This window comes from Chrysochloris asiatica, unplaced genomic scaffold, assembly GCF_000296735.1.
Source record: "Chrysochloris asiatica unplaced genomic scaffold, ChrAsi1.0 scaffold00018, whole genome shotgun sequence".
NCBI classification, from domain to species: Eukaryota; Metazoa; Chordata; class Mammalia; order Afrosoricida; family Chrysochloridae; genus Chrysochloris; species Chrysochloris asiatica.
In genome coordinates this window covers 125,988-146,900 of record NW_006408536.1, presented here as the reverse complement: position 1 = coordinate 146,900, position 20,913 = coordinate 125,988, and the positions used below count along the sequence as shown (strand labels likewise).

General features: G+C 39.2%; 1 protein-coding gene across 3 annotated transcripts in view; it reads left to right on the top strand.

Moving 5' to 3' along the window:
* LOC102839780 (glycerol kinase-like) overlaps positions 1-20,913 on the top strand; it is a 101,130-nt gene that overhangs the window by 24,920 nt on the left and 55,297 nt on the right. For all 3 annotated transcript variants that reach the window (XM_006835557.1, XM_006835558.1, XM_006835556.1), the window contains exons 4-5: positions 1,274-1,351; positions 18,284-18,360. In XM_006835557.1, coding sequence (XP_006835620.1) covers positions 1,274-1,351; positions 18,284-18,360 — 155 coding nt within the window. The remainder of the gene's footprint in view (positions 1-1,273; positions 1,352-18,283; positions 18,361-20,913) is intronic.

Genomic DNA, 20,913 nt, shown 5'->3' with positions numbered 1-20,913 from the left:
CGGTTTCTACCTATAGTTTTATGTATTGCCAAGGCTCCGCAAGAAGCCTCATTCACTGGGTACGCTGTAGCCCCATTTTAGGTATTCCAATCAGTCATAGGCAGAAGAGAGATTTCTTACAATCATTCTTTTTTTTAATGTTTTATTGTGAATTATGTGATAGTTTACATGGGAGAACATTAGTTTTACATTCATCGTATCATATATCGTTTCATTGCCATGGTTACAATCCCTTGCATGCATCATCGACCAAAGGGTATACCCTACAAACCTGCTCCCAGGTCATCAGCACACAGCCCTTCTCTCTCTCTGGGTCTAAAGTTCCCAGCTGCTCCATCTCTCCATGTCATAGTTTCTGCCTGCTTCACTCGGTAGGGTCCTGTTCTCCGCTCTTCTCCCTTGATGATCACTCCCCTCCTTGCTACAAAACGTCTACCTTTACATTTCCAACCCTCACAAGCAGTCCTGATAACAATTCACTATTGTATCACAAGAGATCTATCCCCATCTTCTTTCATCAGCCCCGCCTAGACAGATTGGATATACTACACAATGGAGATTCTACCTTCCTCCACACCCTCTGGATCTAGGTTCCCTCTTGAAAGTTTGTAAGCCAGTCACTTCTTGCCTTTGTAGCCCCCCATTTTGGGTAGCCAATGTCCAAGTTGCTCATCCCTGTCTACCCTGTGTATCAAGGAGGTGAGAATGATCCTTGCTGTAAGGATTTATTCCCTCTTTTGAGCTACTGCATCCATAGGTGTAGGTCAAGTTCATCAAATTGTATCAGATTACTCTTTTTTCCCTCTTCTTCTTCAGTTGAGATCTGATCATCCAATTATTGAAGCCAGGTCAAGTTGGGTATTAACTGCAAGTGTGGGTGTTCTTGTGCATATGCCCGCTCTTCTTATCAGCTGGACGCTTCACTCTCCACTCTAGTCCTCTGTGGTCTTATAATCATTCTTAAATAAACATTTTGCTTTGAATAATGAATTGGGTATTATAAATATGGAAAGTTATTGCATTCCATTTTGATAGCCAACCTGGGATCCTTAATCTGGGTATCCATGATTGTGTGCTGGTAATGAAGAGGGAATATGAACACTTTTTGCATGGAGCGTTCACTTTTTCCTGGGCCATTTAAAGAACCACTCCAAATGTTCTAAATGGGTTTGGTAACGCTTGTTTAATAAAACAAAACAAAAAAGCTATTTACCTAACGTAGTTTTCTACTTGCTTATTTTCCACTCCCTTCTGTTTAATCTTCTCCTTAAAGCTATCGGTGTCAGCAATCAGAGGGAAACCACCGTCGTCTGGGACAAGTTAACTGGAGAACCTCTCTACAACGCTGTGGGTAAGTAAACTGGCGTGCATGTCTGTCAAAAGTAGCTTTGTTCTCTACTTGCCAATGTTGTTATTCTAAAATATCCCATTCAAAAAATTCATGCAGTCATGTTTCTTACAATCTGATGAGATGGGCAGAAGATCCCTCTACAAAATTAGGTGTTAGATATTTCTCATTTTCAGATCATACATGTATGTGTTCCTATTGAGTTAACTCTCCTGTGCTCTCACTTTTTCCTGATTATTTGTATTATACAAATGAATGAATGTTGCCAGAATTGTTTTATGGTCCCTGCTGTTTCTGACATCCAAAAGCGATCTTACCTCCCTCCCTCTACCACCCCCACCCCAAATCAAAATGATATGTATTTACAGTCATCTACCAAGTGCTTGTTCTTCCTACCTAGGAATTTGAATGCACTTCTGGAGCTATGCAAATGAAATCTCAGATTTTTAGCTGCTCCTACTACAAATTTAAGGAGTCCTGGTGTGACGCTGTGGGTTGTTAATGCACTGGACTGCAAATTTGGTTTGAACCATAAGGTCAGCGTTTGAAACTCACTAGCCGCTCCTTTGAAACCCTCTACAGGGTCGCTATGGGTTGGAACCCGACTGACTCAAATCTCAAGGATGTCACATCTTATTAAATGTACATGACCCTGGATACAGTTTGGCAGATTCGTAACATGGGTACTTGCTGATGAGAAAACTAAAATCACTCAAAGCTTCTTTCTGTCTGGAATAGCAAAGCATAATTTTTAAAAAACATCAATAAGATAACAGGGTATAGGGTGGGGAAATTAAGCTAGAAATTGTCAGATACAGGATGATTTACTTTACTATTTATTGATCAGAAGAAAAGCATATTAAAGCAGAAAATATACTTAAAGAGATACATTGCAAGAGTAGTCTAAATTATTTGGAAATAACCTTTATTAAGGTTTTTAAATATTTTTTAAAGCAGTAAGTCATTTACATTATATTCAAAGATAAACCAAAGATTCTATTCTCCACAAGTGTATCTATTAAATCTTAAATTTTTTTCACGAGCAGCTCATTTTGAATATAAGTAAAGTGTAGACTATTAAAATTTTAATGATTAGTGTTTTAATTTTAATGATTAGTATTTACGAGTGTGTTCCTTAACAGATCAATGTTGGCTAGCTTCTTGAATTTGCTAGCGTTTTGGCTTTTGCTTTTGTTTTTCTGGGTAAAGGAGAAAGACCTATTCAAGGAAATCAGGGAGTTTCTGTTAAACTCTGAACTTTGAATTGTAAAAGTGCATCTTGGGACTTTGACTTGTCATTTTAAAATAATTCAACTAGGTTAGTTGGAGTTATGCTTAAACTGAAGGAGTTAAGTAAATGTTTTACTAGCAAAACTTTCTGTGATGTGTTTATTTACTCATCTCCTTTTCTTTTACCTGTGTTTTCTGCACTCCTCTCCCATTCTTTGTGTTTTTACTTCAAACTCTATCTATGGGTGGTAGCTAAGTGGATTATGAGCTGGGCTGCTAACTGCTGGTCAGCAGTTCGAATCTACCAGTCACTCCATGGGAGAAAGATGGGACTTTGTGCTCCAGTGAAGATTTATAGCCTGGGAAACCAGGCTATGTAGGGGGCTATGAGTCAGAATCAACTCTAGGACACACTACCACCACCACCACCATCATAATTATGGGATTTGAATGACATTTTTCTATACTGAGTCCCAAATGTATGTTTTGAGAATCTCATGTATTTGGTGCTATGTCCTTTATAAGCTAATTTTCAAAGAGAACTAACACAAAATTAGGGAATAGTTGATAAATTGTGTTCTGCTAAGTGTTAATGTGATTTTTAGTGCTTATACAGGTTAAGTATGGATTTTGAATTTTTGAGACCTGTCATCAAATCAAACCAAACTCAGCCCGTTGCTATAGAGTCTATTCAAATTCACAGCAACCCTTTATAGTGTTTCCAGGATGGTAAATCCATATGGAAACAGAAAGCTTCATCTTTCTTCTACAGAGCGACTGGTGGGTTTAAACTGCCAGCCTTGCAATGAGCAGTCTAGTGCTTATCCTAGAGCACCACTGGGGCAAGTCAAACTTTGTGCCTTAAAGGATGGGTTCAATTACATTAGGTAAAGGGAGAACTGAGGGGGGGGTGGATAGTGTGAGCAAACTGTGGAGGCGAAAATCAGTATACAGTGAAGAAATGGATTGGATTCTAGCATAGGATGAATTATTTGCTCATTTTAGTTGAAGTAAAATTGATAATAATGCTCAATAACGGCTAGTTGATACTACTGTATGCTAGAAATTATGCTAAAAAACTTTACCCACTTTATTTTATTTCAATGACCCTGTAAAGCACGTCTTAAGACTTTTACTAGTCTTTATATTTATAAGATATATATATGACTTTTACTAGTAGATGAAAAACTTTTACTAGTAGAGTAAAAGTCTTACATATATAAAAAAGTCTTATAAATAGGAAGTTAGTAAGATATATATATATATTTCCTATATAACTTGACCAACTGCTAACCTCAAGGTCAGCAGTTTTCTGTGGGAAAAAGATGGAGCTTTCTGCTCCCATGAAGATTTACATGGAAATCATATACAGGGTTGCTATGAGTGAGAACTGCATGGCACACAACTGTCACCACCACCAACTTGCCCATGTCATGTAATGAAGTAAAAGTAAAAGCACAATTTGAAGATAAACCTCTCCAAGCCCACTGGCTACATTCTAATTTGGGCGATCAGGATGGCAATACTATGTTGCTGCTGTTCTTGTTAAGTGCCATTGAGTTGGTGACAACTCAGCAACACTGTATAGGGTTTCTGAGGAGTGACTGGTAGATTTGAACTACCAAGCTTGAGGTTAGCAGCCCAGTGCTTATCCTACAATTCCAGACACTGTAGAGAGGGCACTTAAATCCATACAAAGTAGTATAGACTTGACATAAGTGGGCTTCAAAAAGTTCATGCAAAATGGAATGGAAAGAGAATGAAATTTTTGGAAAACCCTTTGTATAATGGGCAGCTTGAGATCAAATAGGAAATAAAGTAGTAGTACAGGAATTTAGCTTTCAGCAATAGTGAAATGGGTTGTTCAGATCCACCTGCCTGCTGAAAACACCTAGAAAAACTTGATATCCCCCCACATCCAAAAAACAAAAAACTGTTTTAAGGACCAGGAGACTACCAAGGCATTATGGGATCAGAATCCACAAAGAAGAAAAGTACAGAGAGCTGCTGGTGATACTCATCACTTAAGAGGTTTGTATAAATGCCAGAAGGGGAGTATTTGAAGGTATGGAGGTTAATAAAAAAAGATGGAGTCAGGTGTTGTTCGAGGATTTTGATTGGGACCTCAGAGGGCCAAATCCTAGAAGAAAGGTGTAAACCAACCTTCACAGAAATTGAACTCTAGCTTCAGATCATTTAAAACTCTGAATATTAAGATTGATATGAGATTGCTAATGCTCTTAGTCTAACTTCCTTCTAGAAACACAAGTAAACCCTTTGTGTTGTTGTTGTTGTTGTTAAGTGCCGTCGAGTCGGTTCCGACCCATAGCGACCCTGTACAGGATTTCCGAGGGTGTAAATCTTTACGGGAGTAGAAAGCCTCATCTTTCTCCCGCGGAGCGGCTGGTAGTTTCGAACCGCTGACCTTAAGGTTCGCAGCCCGATTCGTAACCACTACGCTACCAGAGCTCCATAAAAAAACCCTTTGTATAGGAACAGACAAAAATCATCTAGCACCTCAAATTATCTCTAGAATTTTTCATGTACAATGTCCAGTTTCCAATCAGAAATAACCAGGCACATAAAACAAGATGTGACTCTAAATCAAAAAAACACAAGTGACATTAGAAACAGACCCATAGGGAATCAGGTATTAGAGCCACCAGACTTTAAAATGACTTCACATACTCAAGAAATAAATTGACAAGATTGATAATTTGGGCAAAGAACTGAAAATTAATTTTAAAATGAAAATTTTAGAGTTTAATTAAGAACTTAGTTGATAGGCTCTTAGTAAGATTAGACATAAATCAAGATGAAGTAGTGAGATGGAAGAGGGATCAGAATTGAATACCAAGACTGAAGCCCAGAGAGACAAGTTTAGAAACTATAGAAAAGAATCTAGGATAAATACTGGATATATTGAGAATGTCTAACATGAGGGGCCTTCAAAAAGTTTGTGAAAAAATTCCATTCACTTTTTTTTTTTAATGTTTTATTGTGAATTATGTGATAGTTTACATGGGAGAACATTAGTTTTTCATTCATCCTATCGTATATCGTTTCATTGCCATGGTTACAATCCCTTCCATGCAACCAAACCAACCAAAGGGTCTACCCTGCAAGCCTGTCCTCTGGTCATCAGCACACAGCCTCTCTCCCTCTCTGGGTCTAGAGTTCCCAGCCGCTACATCTCTCCACATCATCATCTCTGTCTTGATCTCTGGCATCACTATTTCTCTGGGTAGGGTCCTGCACTCCACTCATCTCCCTTGATGGTCCCAGGGACCTCCACTTCTGGACTGTAAAGTCAAACACTCCCTTCCTTTTGCTATAAAACATCTACCTTTATATTTTCAACCCTCACAGTCAAGTCCTTATAACAATTATTCACTGTTGTATCACAAGAGACCTATCCCCATCTCCTTTCATCAGCCCCGCCCAGACAGATTGGATACTACTCAGTGGAGATTCTATCTTTCTCCAGGCCCTCTGGATCTAGGCTTCCTCTTAAAAGCTTGTAAGCCAGTCACTTCTTGCCTTTGTAGGCGCCCCCCCTCCCCATTTTGGGTAGCCAATGTCCAAGTTGCCCATCCTTGTCTACTCTGTATATGGAAGGGTGGGAATGATCCTCGCTGTAAAGCTTTGTTCCCTCTTTTGAACTTACTGCATCCATAGGTGTAGGTCAAGTTCATCAAATTGTATCAGATTATTCTTTTTTTCCTCTTCTTTCTTCTTCTAGTTGAGTTCTGATCATCCAGTCATTGAAGCCAGGTCGAGTGGGTATTATCTGAAAGTGTGGGTGTTCTTATGCATATGCCCTCTCTTCTCATCATCTGGACACTTCACTCTCCACTCTAGTCCTCTGTGGCTATGTCACTGACTCTCGGCCCATGAGTCCCCAGGTCTTGCCATAATGTTTGTCAACCAGGTCTCCATCTGGATTCGCAGGAGTCTATTGAATGTTGTAGGGCTTAGCTCGAAGCTTCATTGCTGTTTTTCCCTCATTTCCGCTTATCAGTGTATTTCCATTGAGTGTTATTCTTGGAAGGGGGTTTGTCCTGAGGGGACCTGACCACTTGCATTGATGTCTCCTGGGTGAGCACCTTGCTTGTTCTTGTAGTAATCAGTGGGACTGCTGTTATTGTTTTGTTCCATTCTCTTTTTAATTCCATTTTTTCATAAACTTTTTGAAACCCCTTCATAGTTGTAATTGGAGTCTCAAAAAGAGAGTAAAGGAAATTAGGCAAATGTAATATTCAACAGTGTTTTGTTCTGCTGTGCATAAGGTCACTATGAATCAGTACCAACATGATGGCACCTAATAACAATATTCAACAGGTAATGAGAGAATATTTTCAAAACTGATAGAAGTCCCAGTTCAAGAAGTACTATGATCCCAGGCAAATACATATGAGGAAAATCATGCATAAACATACCATGGTAAAATGGCTTCTATCCAAACATGAAAATATTTTTAAGTAGCCAGATCAAGTGTACACATGACCTTCCAGGAGCTCTGGTAGCATAATGGGTAACGAGTTGGGATGTTAAACACAAGGTCAGCAGTTCATATCTACCAGTCACTCTGCCGGAGAAAGATGAGGCTTTGTGCTCTCATAAAGATTTACAGCCTCAGAAACCCCACTGCAGGTACAAGGTCAATATGAGTCAAAATGACTAGGGTAGCACACAACCACCACCACGGCCTTCTCAAGAACAACATTCAGCTGAGTTCTTATTTTAAACAAAGTACATCAGAATACAGTGCAATGAAATCTTGATGAACTACTGAGATAAAATAACTCTCACATAGATTTGTCTATCAAGTGAACATAGTCTTAAGAAATGAATGTGAAATCTCAACTAAAGGCAAAGACCAACAAAAACTGAGCTTTCATTGAGGAATCTTTACAAGAAAACCTTCACCAAAGGAAAAGCCAAGAGTATTTTTCAGGCAGAAGGAAAATATTCTCAGGGAAATGGCAAGGCAAGAAGGAATGGTAGAAGGATAAAGATGTAGGTCGATCTCAATGCAGTTTTGACTGTTTAAGGGCTCAAACGTAACAACAGTTGTGAAGATAGCACATGACTTGACAGTGTTTTGTTCTGTTGTGTTTAGCAGGGTTGCTATGAGTCAGAAGTGACTAGATGTCACGTAACAACAAATTGTGGTGTGTAAATATATACTCAAAATTAAAATACATGAGAGGAATTTAGGATAAATGGGGTAAAGTGTTTTGAGGTCCTTGTATTGTCAAGGATGCATGTGGTGGTCTTGAGGTTAAAGAAGAGTAAATGTGAAAATAAAAGGCTTATGAAGGTGCAAAAATAAAGTGATAATTTTAAAAGCAAAAGAGGAAAGATAAGGAAGGACCATAGAAAGCAATGTAGGATAAGCACTTGACCACAAGCTCAGTTTGAACCACAAGGTTTGGGGGGTGTTCAAACTCACCAGTCGCTCCTGAGAAATCCTATACAGAGTCACTATGAGTCATAACCGACTTAGTGATACTTAACAACAATGTCAGTAATTGCATTTTAAAGGGGAGAAAGTTTATCTCCCTGCAGTGAAATCTAGAGGAGTTAGTCCAGACCACTTAGGAGTTGATGGAATCAGTGCTAGTGAACAAGACCTTTCAGAGGAAACACACAACCTGTATGTTTTCAAATTGGCTAGATAGAGCATAAAAAAGAGGCAAAAATAAAACACAGCTGCAAGATTTCTAACTTGACAAAAGAAGGAAATTAAGTAATACTTCTTGTTGTTAAGTACCATCAAGTCAATTCTGACTCAGTGACCCCATATAGGGTTTCTGAGAAGCAGCTGGTTAGCTTGAACCTCTGACCTTGTGGTTCAAACTGACCTTGTAGTCCAGTGCATTAGCCCACAGTGCTACACCAGGACTCCAAGTAGTGCCAAACTGGAGGAGAAAATGGATTTCTTTCTTAGATGATACGAGTCTAGGACTTGCTATCAAAGCTGATTTATGAACAAAAGAAATCTATTGCTCTATCATTAAAGAAGTTGTCTGAAAAGTCAGTAATATTATAGAGGTGATCGTCTCAACCAATTACAGATGATTTCAGTACAGGAATGAATATAAAATTAATGAATATAGTGTTGGATTGATGGAAGTAGAAACAGATTTTCACATGTGTTTGTCTTTTAAGCTTCTTTTTCTTGTTTATATAACACTGTGGGCTTTAGACTCAACGCTCTTTGTTTTCTGCCTTATGTCTTTCTTTTGCTCTCTAACTTGCTAAAGTATGTAACTGATAACATGCAGATGAAAAGAGCAATTTTTCTCTCTTTAAATTGCCTTGTTTTTATGGTTCACAAGTTCTTGATAAGCAATAAGTTCAGTCACTCACTGTATAGTTAGCAGAGAAACCAAGATAGGAGTATTTCAACATTTATTATTGGGAGGTGACATAGGCTTGTGGAAGAGAGTAAAGACCAAAAAAAAAAGACAATAAAGATATGTTTGTTTACTGATATCTTCTGCAGTAGATAAAATGACAAAACATTTAAATAGATCCATTGAGACACAAATGTTTTGCAAGTTTTATATATATATATATAGAGAGAGAGACAGAGAGACAGAGAGACAGAGAGAGTCCTAGTGTGGCACTGTGGGTTAATGTATCGGACTGCAAAGCTGTTTGAACTGCAAGGTCGGCGGGTTCAAGCTCAGCAGCTGCTCCTCAGAAACCCTATAAAAGGTCGCTATGGGTCGGGATCGACTCGACAGCACTTAACAACAACAACAACAAATATATATATATATGGAACTTGCAAATATATGAAAATGCAAAACATTAAAAAAACATATATATGTATATATTGTTTATTGTGAATTATGTGATAGTTTACATGGGAGAACATTAGCTTTTCATTCATCCTATCGTATATCGTTTCATTGCCATGGTTACAATCTCCTCCATGAATCATCAACCAACCAAAGGTATACCCTGCAAGCCTGCCACCGGATCATCAGCACACAGCCCTTCTCCCTTTCTGGGTCTAGAGTCCCCAGCTGCTCCATCTTTCCACGTCATTATCTCTGCCTCCATCTCTGGCATCACTGCTTCTCTGGGTAGGGTCATGCACTCGCTCTTCTCCCTTAATGGTTCCGGGGATCTCCACTCCTGGACTGCAAAGTCAATCACTCCCCTCCTTTTGCTACAAAACATCTACTTTTACATTTCCAACCCTCACAGTCAGTCCTAATACCAATTATTCACCATTGTACCACAAGGGACCTATCCCCATCTCCTTTCATTAGCCCCGCCCAGACAGATTGCCTTTGTATCCCGCCCCCCTCCCATTTTGGGTAGCCAATGTCCAAGTTGCCCATCCATGTCTACTCTCTGTATGGAGGGGGGGTGGGAATGATTCTCGCTATAGTCCATACACATTTTTTAATGAATGTTAATTCAGTAATTGGTGGCAGTGGTGGTTATGTGCTATAGAGTTGCTTCCAACTCATAGTATCCCTGTATGGGGTTTCCAAGGCTGTAAAGCTTTACAGGAGCAGAAAGCCTCATCTTTCTCCCATAGAACAGCTGGGAGTTTCGAACTGCTGGTGGAGACACAATCGCTTTGCATCACTGCTTGCTTCTCAGCCACTGTGCCACACTGCAGCTGTTTCCTATGGTAGCATCCCTAGTGGATTTTTGGCAGCTTTGTGGCCCTGGATCTGAAACAGGACTTTGGCTTCTTTTTGGTTATCTTCCTCTTTCTCTTCCTAGCATTATGTTATCAATGTGCTTTTCCAAAGCCACCCTCTGTTTCTCCAGACTTTTCCTTCCAAAGCCAACTTTTATTAGTGGTGCAAATACCTTATTGCCTTCCACATATTATTGACAAAGGTTTGGACTTACGAAAAGCCCCACACTAAAATGATCCTGGAGCACAAATGGTTCAAATGTATAACAGGAGAATATTTGAACTATTGATGCTTATATGCACATTCAGCTGAGGCCATCTAACTAACTTCTGGGCCAGGCTTGGTCACTCACCACTGCAGTTGAGGGGTGTACATGGCAAACCCAGTGCTCCGTAAACCTCACACTGGTAGCTTTCTGTAGAGCACAAATCATGTTTTAATATAAACATTATTTAATATAAAATATCCAGGGAGGCAAAAGTAACTGATTTCAAACCTTTAGTGTGTTAAAGAACCCCCTCCTACAACACACACACATCATTCGTCTCTGAAAACATTTTTTTCCTTATTCAGATCGCATTACAAACGTTTTTCTGAAGATGTTTGATTTCAAGTTCTCGGATACTTAACTCTTGTTGCTAGCTCAATTGACATTATATATAATATTGTTCTTCAGAATATACACAGAAAAACATAGGCTAATTCCACAGTCACTGCATGGACAATTCAGTAACACTGATATTCCTTAGAGTTGTGCATCGATGCTCACCCTCCTTTTCTGAGTTGTTCCTCCTCATTAACATCAGCTCACTGCATTCTAAGCTTCCTATGTAATCTGTCAGTTGCTGCTGCTACTTTGATCCCATATAGATAGATAGTTCTTTAAACAGTATAATGCTCATGGCAGACATTTTTTACTAGTTAAGCTAGACTGCTGTTTTAAGAAGATGTCAAGGGATATTATTGGCTTAAATTCTAAAGATTCTCTCAAAGCAGTAATCCCAGGGATTCCTCCAACCCCCATGTCTCCAGCAAATCTGGAGTCCCCGAAAATTTGAAGTTCTGAAGTTTGCACCTTTGATTGGGATTCTTCAATGGAATCTTTGATCAAATGTTCAGTCATGGTAGCCAGGTAACTTCCAGTTCTTCTGGTCTGGTCTCTTGGCAAAAAAGATAGTTGTTCATGGAGACAATTCACTACACATTTCGTACCCTCCCTCCTCCTATCCTGGCTCTCCTTCCTCTGTTGTTTCTAGCTAAATAGAGACCAGTTGTCATGTCCTGGATGGCCACTTGAAACTGACACATCACACTTTATGCAGAGTGTTGCAATTTTAAACAGTAGCTATCTTCTTTTTTGTCTTTTATTTTTTTATATACACTGGTTAACCTTCAACCAATGATGATTAAACCCAGGTTATTATTTGCTGAGCTATGAAGGGACCTTGAGCTCAATTGTTCATCTGTTTTGGAACTCAGCTGTTTCAAAGTATCAGCATTAAAGAAAAACTTAGAAGGCAAATTCCCTAAAATTCCTAAGCACACTTGCCTTAACCAGAAAAAGTATAGATTTTGTTTTATTATTTGGTTTTGCTCTGGGAGAGTAGAGTTTTTATTTGTGTAAGATTTAGAATATTCAACAGAGTTTTTCAATATTTCTAGTCTTTTATTACATGATTCTTTTGAAAGTCTTACACCTCCTTCAATCTTGGGCAAAGAAATATTGGTGCATTTTGCAGTTATTGAATTCCATTCTGGCCAGATTAATTTAAATACAAAGAAAGTAAATTAGATTTCAACTTTGACGTCTCCAACCTTTAATGAATGGTTCTTCTTATGCCATTTAAGACAATTAATTCATCTAGTCTGTACCTATATCTCTCCTCTTTGGCGCTGTGGTCTAATGCGTCAGACTGCAAAGTCCTTTGTACTGCAAGGTCAGTGGTTCAAGCTCACCAGTTACCCCTTGGAAACACTATGCAGGGTCAGTACGGGTCGGAATCGACTTGACAGCACTTAACAACATACCTACATCATTGTGGCTCTGTAGGATCAGCACTGGACTGTGGACCACAAGGTTGGTAGTGCCAACCCGCCAACTACTCTTAGGAAATCCTACGCTATGAAACCCACTATGAGTGGAAACCGACTTGATGGCACTTAACAACAACATAGCTACCTAATACAGGTTCGATTCTGGATTCACATTCTGACTTTTCCACTTATTACTCTTCTGTGTCTATTCCCTTGACAATTCAACTGGGGACATATAAAAGTCAGAGCCTCCTAGGCTTGAGTGAAGAAGATCAGTAAATTAATACACATAGTTTACTTAAACAGTGCCTGGCAGGTTGTCAGACTTCATTAAGTGTTAACCATGACTCCTGTTCGGAACTCACTTAATTGGCCTTTCTAGTCCAGGAATGCAGGATGGTATGATTGATGTACATATGACAGGTGTCCATACGAACAGATACTACCTATGGTCACATGCACTCATGGCAGCAGCTGGTATTTTGCTATTTGTACACCTAAGAGCCAAAATAGGTTTCAGCTCCAACATTTTCGCATATATGAGAGGCACTAGGTTTTAATTTGCTCCTCCCTTACCCTACTTCTGTTTTTCTTCTTGCCCAAAGAAAATGTCATCAGATGATAGTAGTCGTTGATATTTTCTCTTTTCTCTTGCAAACGACCTCTTTCCCTCTTTAATTAATAGCTTACCTTTTGGCAAGTGGTAACATGTAGCAATGAAATGTTTTACTATTATTATGTTCCTTGGGGAATTGGTCCAGATAACACTTTATACCTTGCTTAGGTGTGTGTTCTGTAACCTAGAGCCTTGCCATTTCATGTCCTGTTGACTCAGAAGCTCCTCATAACAGACTATCTCAGAGGAGACTTATTATGTGACTTTGTTTTTAAGTCAACTGGAAACAATTGAGATGATCTCTTAGTGCTTTTCCCTTCTAGCGGTATTATCAGCCAGAAATTATGCAAATATGTAAGGTTTTATGATCCTAAATATTTAAGAATCCATTTCTTTCTCAGTAATTGTTACTATGTCACTAAATGTAATGGCCGTGGTCTATGGTAATCGAGGCTGCCACACTTCTTTTAAATCTTTTTTTCTCCCAGAGCAATCTAAATCTGGCAGACATAATATAAAATTTAATGTAAATGGAGGTCACAGCTTATATTCATCTTGTGTTGTTGTTGTCTGTAAACCTATCCTATTGATGGTCTGGACAATTTAAATCTGATTTAGTTAATCCAGAAAAGAGACATGTCTTCCAGATTATATAGTGTTCTCAACTCCCTGCTGTCTATTTTTCTTCCTTCCCCCGCCCTCCCCCCCAAGTCACTTTGTTGTTAAGTGCTGTCAAGTTGGTTCACTTTAGAATTTAGCAATTCCGGATCCCTTTAGACATACTATTTCTTTGCCTCCTGCCACTCCACCAGAGAAATGTGTCTTCCCTTTGGGGAAGCTTTTTTTTTTTTTTTTTTTTTTTTTGTCTTATTGCAAATCACTATGACAGAAATAGAGACATGCTCAGTCGTTCCTTTCTAATGGCTATCTCCTAGGAATGAGCTCCCGTAGTCCAACATCCACCCATCATTTCAATACAGGGGTTAGGTGAGTACTTGATAAGCAATTGAGCCACTTGTCTAATTAGGGCACAGATATGTTCAGTTTAGAAAGAGACATCCTGAACAAGAAGCAGGTATTTTTTTACCTGGTCTTCATCCAAATTGAAATACTATTGAACTCTACAGACTTAAAATGACTTTCTTTTGTTCCTCTTCTACTCCATGTCTCTTCTATTTCTCTTTCTACATTCAAATATATAAAAACAACCTTAGTTCATGCCATTCTAATGAACTTGCCCAAGTGACCATCTCCTAAGTGGTGAACAAGCGAACACAGACTTTGAATCTGGCTATGTCTAGCATGAAATGCCATTATTTCTTCTAATGCTCCAGCTGCTCCAGTTTCTCCTGACCCTTCAGTTCCAGTTGCCGTTGTCCCCTCTGGCTCTTCAGTTCCAGCTGCTGGTACTTCCTCAGGTATTGGTGCTCTGGCTCTTGCTCACCTCTCAGCCATATCGGATCTGGAGCTGTCCCTTCTTTTGATTGTCCTCCGAAATTCCCTACACAAGCGGCTTAGGCCTCCCCCTTGGGGTCTTCTCTTTGGCTTTGCGTCTCTTATGCAAATCTAATTTTGTCATCATTAGTTTTCTAACTGTTTTTTTCCTCCCCGTTTTTAATTGCATTAATCCTGAGCATTTGTGGTTAGCTTGGTAGTGTACCAACCACTGACATTTTTCTCTATGGCAGTTTTACTAATTGTTTCCATGTTTCTAATCATGTCTCTGGTTTGTTGTTAAGTGCCATCATGTCGGTTCTGACTCAGAGTGAACCTGTATATGGTCTCTGAGGAGTGGCTGGTGGGTGTGAACCTCTGACTTTATGGCTCACACTGACCTCCCAGTCCAGCGCATTATCCTGCAGCAGGACTACACCAGGACTCCCTGGTTATATAAACAAAGTAAAGATTATGACAAGTTTCTATGATCATAGAATAATGGCAAGAGATGGACTTTAGAGACTATTCCAACCTCCTTATTGTATATTTAGGAAGTTAAGGCCAAGAAGGATAAAATGACTTGCTTAAGCCACATACAAGGCCATTTTTCCATGAACTTTTAAAGCCCCATCATAGCTTGTTGATGGTAAAGCCAGATGTGGAACTTTGGTCTTCTGATTTTATGTTCAATGTTCTAATTGTTTTTGGCCCGTCAGGATTCGTTCAATGGATATCACTGCCAACCATTGCCATAAGCTTTCACATGAGCAATGAAGAGCTCTGATCTTTGTCAAGAAACAATAGCATCTCAGGGCCATTCAGATATGGTGCCACCTGATAGTTTGTTAAAAACCAAACAAGTGAAACAACCCCCCCCCCCCCCACCCCCGATATTCTAAAGTACATGCTTAGAAAAGAGGTCCTCATATTTATACCACTAACTTGGGATACATTTACACAGAAAAAGGCTCAGGCCCTACCTAGACCTGCAACCAGAACTCTGCAGGGTTGGATTTGGAATATTTGGCTTCAATGTTTTCCAAGTGGTACAGATACACTTTTGGGGGCTTCTATTTAAAAGGCAAATTTCTGGGCTCCATACCTAGGCTTACTATCCTAGAATTTCTGAGGATAGGGTCCAATCTTTAAGTTTCCCTGTGATTATTAGAGGAGCCTTAGGAGCTCTGGTAGTGTAGTGGTTACGAATCGGGCTGCAAACCACAAGGTCAGCAGTTCGAAACTACCAGCTGTTCCGAGGGAGAAAGATGAGGCTTTCTGCTTCCGTAAAGATTTTACAGCCTCAGAAGTCGGAACTGACTCCATGGCACATAATAACAATAACAACAACAGTGGTTTAGCACTCAGCTGCTAACTGGAAGGTCAGTGGTTTGACCACCCACCAGAAGCTCCGCTGGAGAAAAGACCTGCCAATCTACCTTCATAAAGAGCTCATACAGTCTAGAAAACCCTATGGGACAGTTCTACAGTGACCTATTGGGTCATTATGAGTCAGAATTGACTCAATGATACATAACAATGGTGTTTAAAATATGAAAAAACACTCATCTAAAAGGTTTTAGATCTTTAAATAAATAAACAGTGGCTTTCAAATGCATTTGTTCATGACCCTTGGTAAGAAAGTATATTTACACCAGCAGAAGTTTCATAAGTCAATACTTATAAAGTGCGGTGAACTCTGATATTTTCTGTTGTAATCCACCTTTTTCATTTTTTTAAAGCAGAGAACTGAAATTTACTAATTGAGTTTAAACCCACTGTAGTATGAAAACCTGAGGATTGAGATGTGCTTGTTGTTGATTCTATCACAGATATAAGACTTTCCCTCTAGTTCCTCTCCTTTTCCAGTTAACTCCTGTTAAGCCATGAACACCTGCTGGGGTTGCTTGTCTGTCAGGAAGACCCACTGTTTCACAATCAGACAATAATGCCACTGTAAAGAATGAACATCCTTGTTCCCTGAACGTGAGAGATCTTGCCAACTCCATGATGATGTTGCCAGTATCTTGTGTGATCCAAACTCAACCCTAACAAAATTAAATAATTAAAAAATAACAACAAAAAGAATTCCTTTGCTTATGGAACCAGTGGTGATCCAAGAGTAGTTCAGTTCAGGTGATGCTTGATTCTGGACTTAGTATTCCTGGTCCCTCCTCAACTCTGTATTTCCTGGGCTAGCTCTAGATGTGGCAGATTCTGCCCTCCCCTTCTGAGGGCAGCAAGTCCAAGCCTCGCGATGCCAAAATCAGCTGCCAAAAGGAATGCTTGTTGTATCCTGAGCACAAATCTCAACTGGACTGGTGTTCTCTTCTGAACTTAATCTCTGTGGCCAGGACCTCATACTGGAGATGGGCATAGGGTCAAATCTCAGGCAAAACACATGGCTGAAAATGAGGAAGGAATGCTTTTCCTAAAGCATGTTGGATAGCAAATGCAGATGTCCTTTAGAGGGCAGATGTTTTCATGTGATTCCTTCTTTTTCCTCCTGTTTCCTTGGTTGTGATAAGGCTTCCTTCCTGAAGTCTCCAATTTAAATCTCATGGAAAGTAGTTTGTCAAATCAGCACTGCCAACCTGTAAATTCCAGAAATTGATGAAAATTTACATCAGGAAGTAAGAACATTTACTACAGTTTTTAATATGAAGATAAAATAGATACATTATGGTTAAACTAGATATAACTGCTAGCATTCAAATATGGAAGGCCTCGTTTGTATAACTTGCCTATTGTTGTTAAGTGCCATCAAGTTGGTTCGGACTCATACTTACCCCTTAAGTATAGGGTTCCCAAGGAGCCACTGATGAGTTTGAACTGCCAACTCGCGGTTAGCAGTCCAGTGCTTATCCTACAGTGCCACACTAGGATCCCATCTTTTGGGGAGGTGTCTAAGCAGTCAATGTCCTAAAAATGTCAAGTGACCACGGATAGGTTAAAAGTTACACAAGTGAAATGCCAAAACTTGAATCTAAAAGTTCAAGCTATGGTCATCCTTTAGTTACCTTTCATGGCTTTATGTACTACTGTTTAATACCTTTTCTTTCTCATGGCTTCTGTCAGGAAGCGAAACAAGTGCTTCCTACTAGGGTATTCACATGTGCACGATAGTTGCTCAGCAAAGGTAATGTCCATCAGTTAACATGGAGGGCTTTTTAAAAAAATACAATTCAGTATAAAGACAGAATGGTGATTTTTAAAATAATTCTTTTTTGTTCCTTAAATAATGATTTTCACAATACAGAGTTCTAGCATACTTGATGGCTTCTAATGTAAATAATGAGATGGATTGGCACAGTGATGGCAGTGACGAGCTCAAGCCTAGCAACGATTGTGAGGTTGGCCCAGAACCGGACAGTGTTTTTTTCTGTTGTGCATAGGGTTGCTATGAATTGGTACCAACTTGATGGCACCTAACAACAACAATGTAAATAAGCATTTCATACACAAGAGATGGAAACTTACTTTTTTTCCCCTTAATGATAGGTTATTTTCATTAGTCTGTCACAAAATGCTTTCAGGTTTTCTAAGATAGACTCAATATTCACGTTGCCTTGATCCTGGACTCTGCATTCATCGCTGGCCTAGGTTTTAGATTTTTACCACACTCATGTATGCTTAGAAAATTCATATTCAAAACATTTTTGTAAAAATTGTTTTCTGTAAGAAAGTTACAAAATAGGTTCTATAAGGTATATATTGTTTTACATTGGTCTGCCCATTTTACATAAAAGTTCTAAATTTGTCCTCATAAATTTATTCTCTCCTCTAATAATATGCCCATTCATTTCTAATTTTCTAATTTCTATCTCTTGAGAGCTACAGCATTGTAGTTGCTTACAGAAACTAATCAGTCTGTCTTTGACAGTGATTTTACTAAGTTTAATTCATTGTGAAGATTTTTCATGGATATCATTATATTTTCATTTATAGTGTGGCTTGATCTAAGAACCCAGTCTACAGTTGAAAATCTTAGTAAAAGAATTCCAGGAAATAATAACTTTGTCAAGGTAAGAGAGCTCTTCAAAATATATTATAAGACTCCTTTTTAAAAAAGTTTGCAGGTTTTACTAGAAAAACTATGAAATTGGGTCTTATAACTGATTATACAATAATCTGATACAATTCGTAGACTATTTCTCCATGGACAGACAATGGAGGCCAACTTAGCTCTTTACCTTTTTATCTATCTATCTATCTCTTTTTTTTTTTTCCTTTAAAAGCTTATAAAGCTTCTATTGTGAATTGAGAGATAGTTTACATGGGATGGGAGAACATGGGTTTTGTCCTCATTGGCCTCATCCCATTGTATTTTGTTTCATTGCAGTGATTACTATCCTCTCCGTGCATCATTGTTTAACAGTATTTGCTTGTATTCCTTCTGTTTTTTAATAATCAAAAAAACAATATACATTCATTGAAACAACCAAAGGGCACATTCTGCATGCCTGCCTCCTGGCCGCCAGCACACAACATTTCTCTTTCCAGGCTGAGGCTACAGTCCTCAGCTGCTCTCTCTCTCCATGCCATCACCTCTGCCACCATCTCTGGTGGCGCTGCTTCTCTGGTTAGGGTCGCATGTTCCGCCTTTGCTCTTCTCTTCTGATATTCCTAGGGTCCTCTGTTCCTGGAATGTAAGATTAACTACTCCCCCCTTTATGTTACAAACCTTCTATCTTTAAAGTTGTGACAATTGCAATTACTCACTATTGAATCATACAAATCTTAACCTCATCTCGTTTTACCAGACCCGTCTAGACAAGATGGAAACTCTGAAACTAAACTCTCTCTTTAAAACTTGTAAACTTCGTGTGTTTTAGCCCCCACCTCCCTGTTTTCAGGTAGCCAATGTCTAAGTTGCCCATCACTATCAGCCCTATATACTAAGGGGATAGGCTTGATCTTTGATGTGAAGACTCCTTCTCTCAGAGCTGGTATTTTGAGCTAGTACGTCCATAAGTAATAGGTCAGGTTCGTCAAATTGTGACAATTTGCACTTGCTTCCTATATCAGATTTCTTTATCTTCTTCTAGTGGAGCTCTGGTCATCAAGTCATTGAAGCTAGATCAAATGGGTACTAACTATCTCGGTACGATCTGCAAGTTTGGGCGTTCTGTGCTGCTCCCCATCCTTCATATTAGCTGGACGCTTCACTCTCAGCTCTAGCCCTCCGTGGCTAGGACAATGTCCATAGGCTCAACCTTCCTATCTTTCTTGCTCTTGGTGGTTTGGAGCAAAAATACTCCAAGTTTGGCAGGTTGGTGGAACCATAATTTGTTCCAGTACTTTAGACCATACCCAAAGGGGCTTCGTATAATTCAGCTATGCTTTCCAAATCCATCCTTACTGATTTCTACTGGCCATCAAAGTTCTGGTGCTTTTGAGTTTTTTGGCACTTGGTTTCAGGGAGACAAATGGTAGAAGATGCTCTAAGCCCTTATTGAACAACTCCTCTACTTTCTTCATATGAAGATAAGTAGTAAAAATGTCCTAATTTTCTGTCATACAGTTTTATCTGTTTCCTGTTCTGTTTTCGTTGTCACCCTGCCCTGTCCTACCCTCATGATCAACCACACTCTGCTGCAAAGGTGTGTTTTTCTCTCCCATAGCATTCTAGGCCAGCTTTTAGTCTTTCCACTGAAATCAGGACAAAGTCGTATTCTGTGCTACCTCATTATTGATGTTGTGGAATCTTCTCATAGGAGATGATTCCGTTTTCATCATGGCTGAGATTTCCTTGATTTATCGCCATCAGTTATTTTTGAGCATTGATCCTTTTTTCACCCTTAGGAAATCTAGAAAGCTTGAGTTAAGATTCTTAACCTACAGTTTGTGTTAACCTATTATTAAATTTTTTGGTTTGCGTTTTTTTTAGGAACTCTATCCATATGAAATCAATAAAGGGAAATTTTTTTGCTGAATGGTAACTGAGGAGAATAAGGTTCAGAGGAGGGAGGGGAAAGGTAGTTGCAGTCTTTGCATACATGTATTTTCTTAACCACTTACGACCTTTTTCATCAGCCTTTATAAATCAGTTTGTTGTTCAATATACTAACAAAAAGAACTGGACCTGATCCATTTGCAAAGAAGATTGCTAAGCCATTTTTTTTTATTCCATGTCGCCTCCGTAACCACTGCATTTTGACAGCAGCTTCCTTACATAGATCAACTCTGCATTGCTTTCATCTTGTATTTCATCTTTGCTTCCTTCTTTAATCTCCATTTATTTGATAGTACTATATCCAAATCCTGGTGTGGCGCTGTGAGTTAATGCGTTAGACTGCAAAGCCATTTGAACTGCAAGGTCGGTGGTTCAAGCTCACCAGCCACTCCTCTGAAATGGGTCGGAACCGACTCGATGGCACTTAACAACAACAACAAATGCTATTTTTGGGGAGCACTGTAGCTCTTAGGATAAGCACTGGACTGTGAATCACAGGGTTTAGTGGTTCGAATCCACCAACTGATCCGTGGGAGAAAGATAAGGCTTTTGGTTCCCCCAAAGTTTTACAAGTCTCAGAAACCTGATACAGGGTTGCTATCAGTCAGAACTGACTCAATGG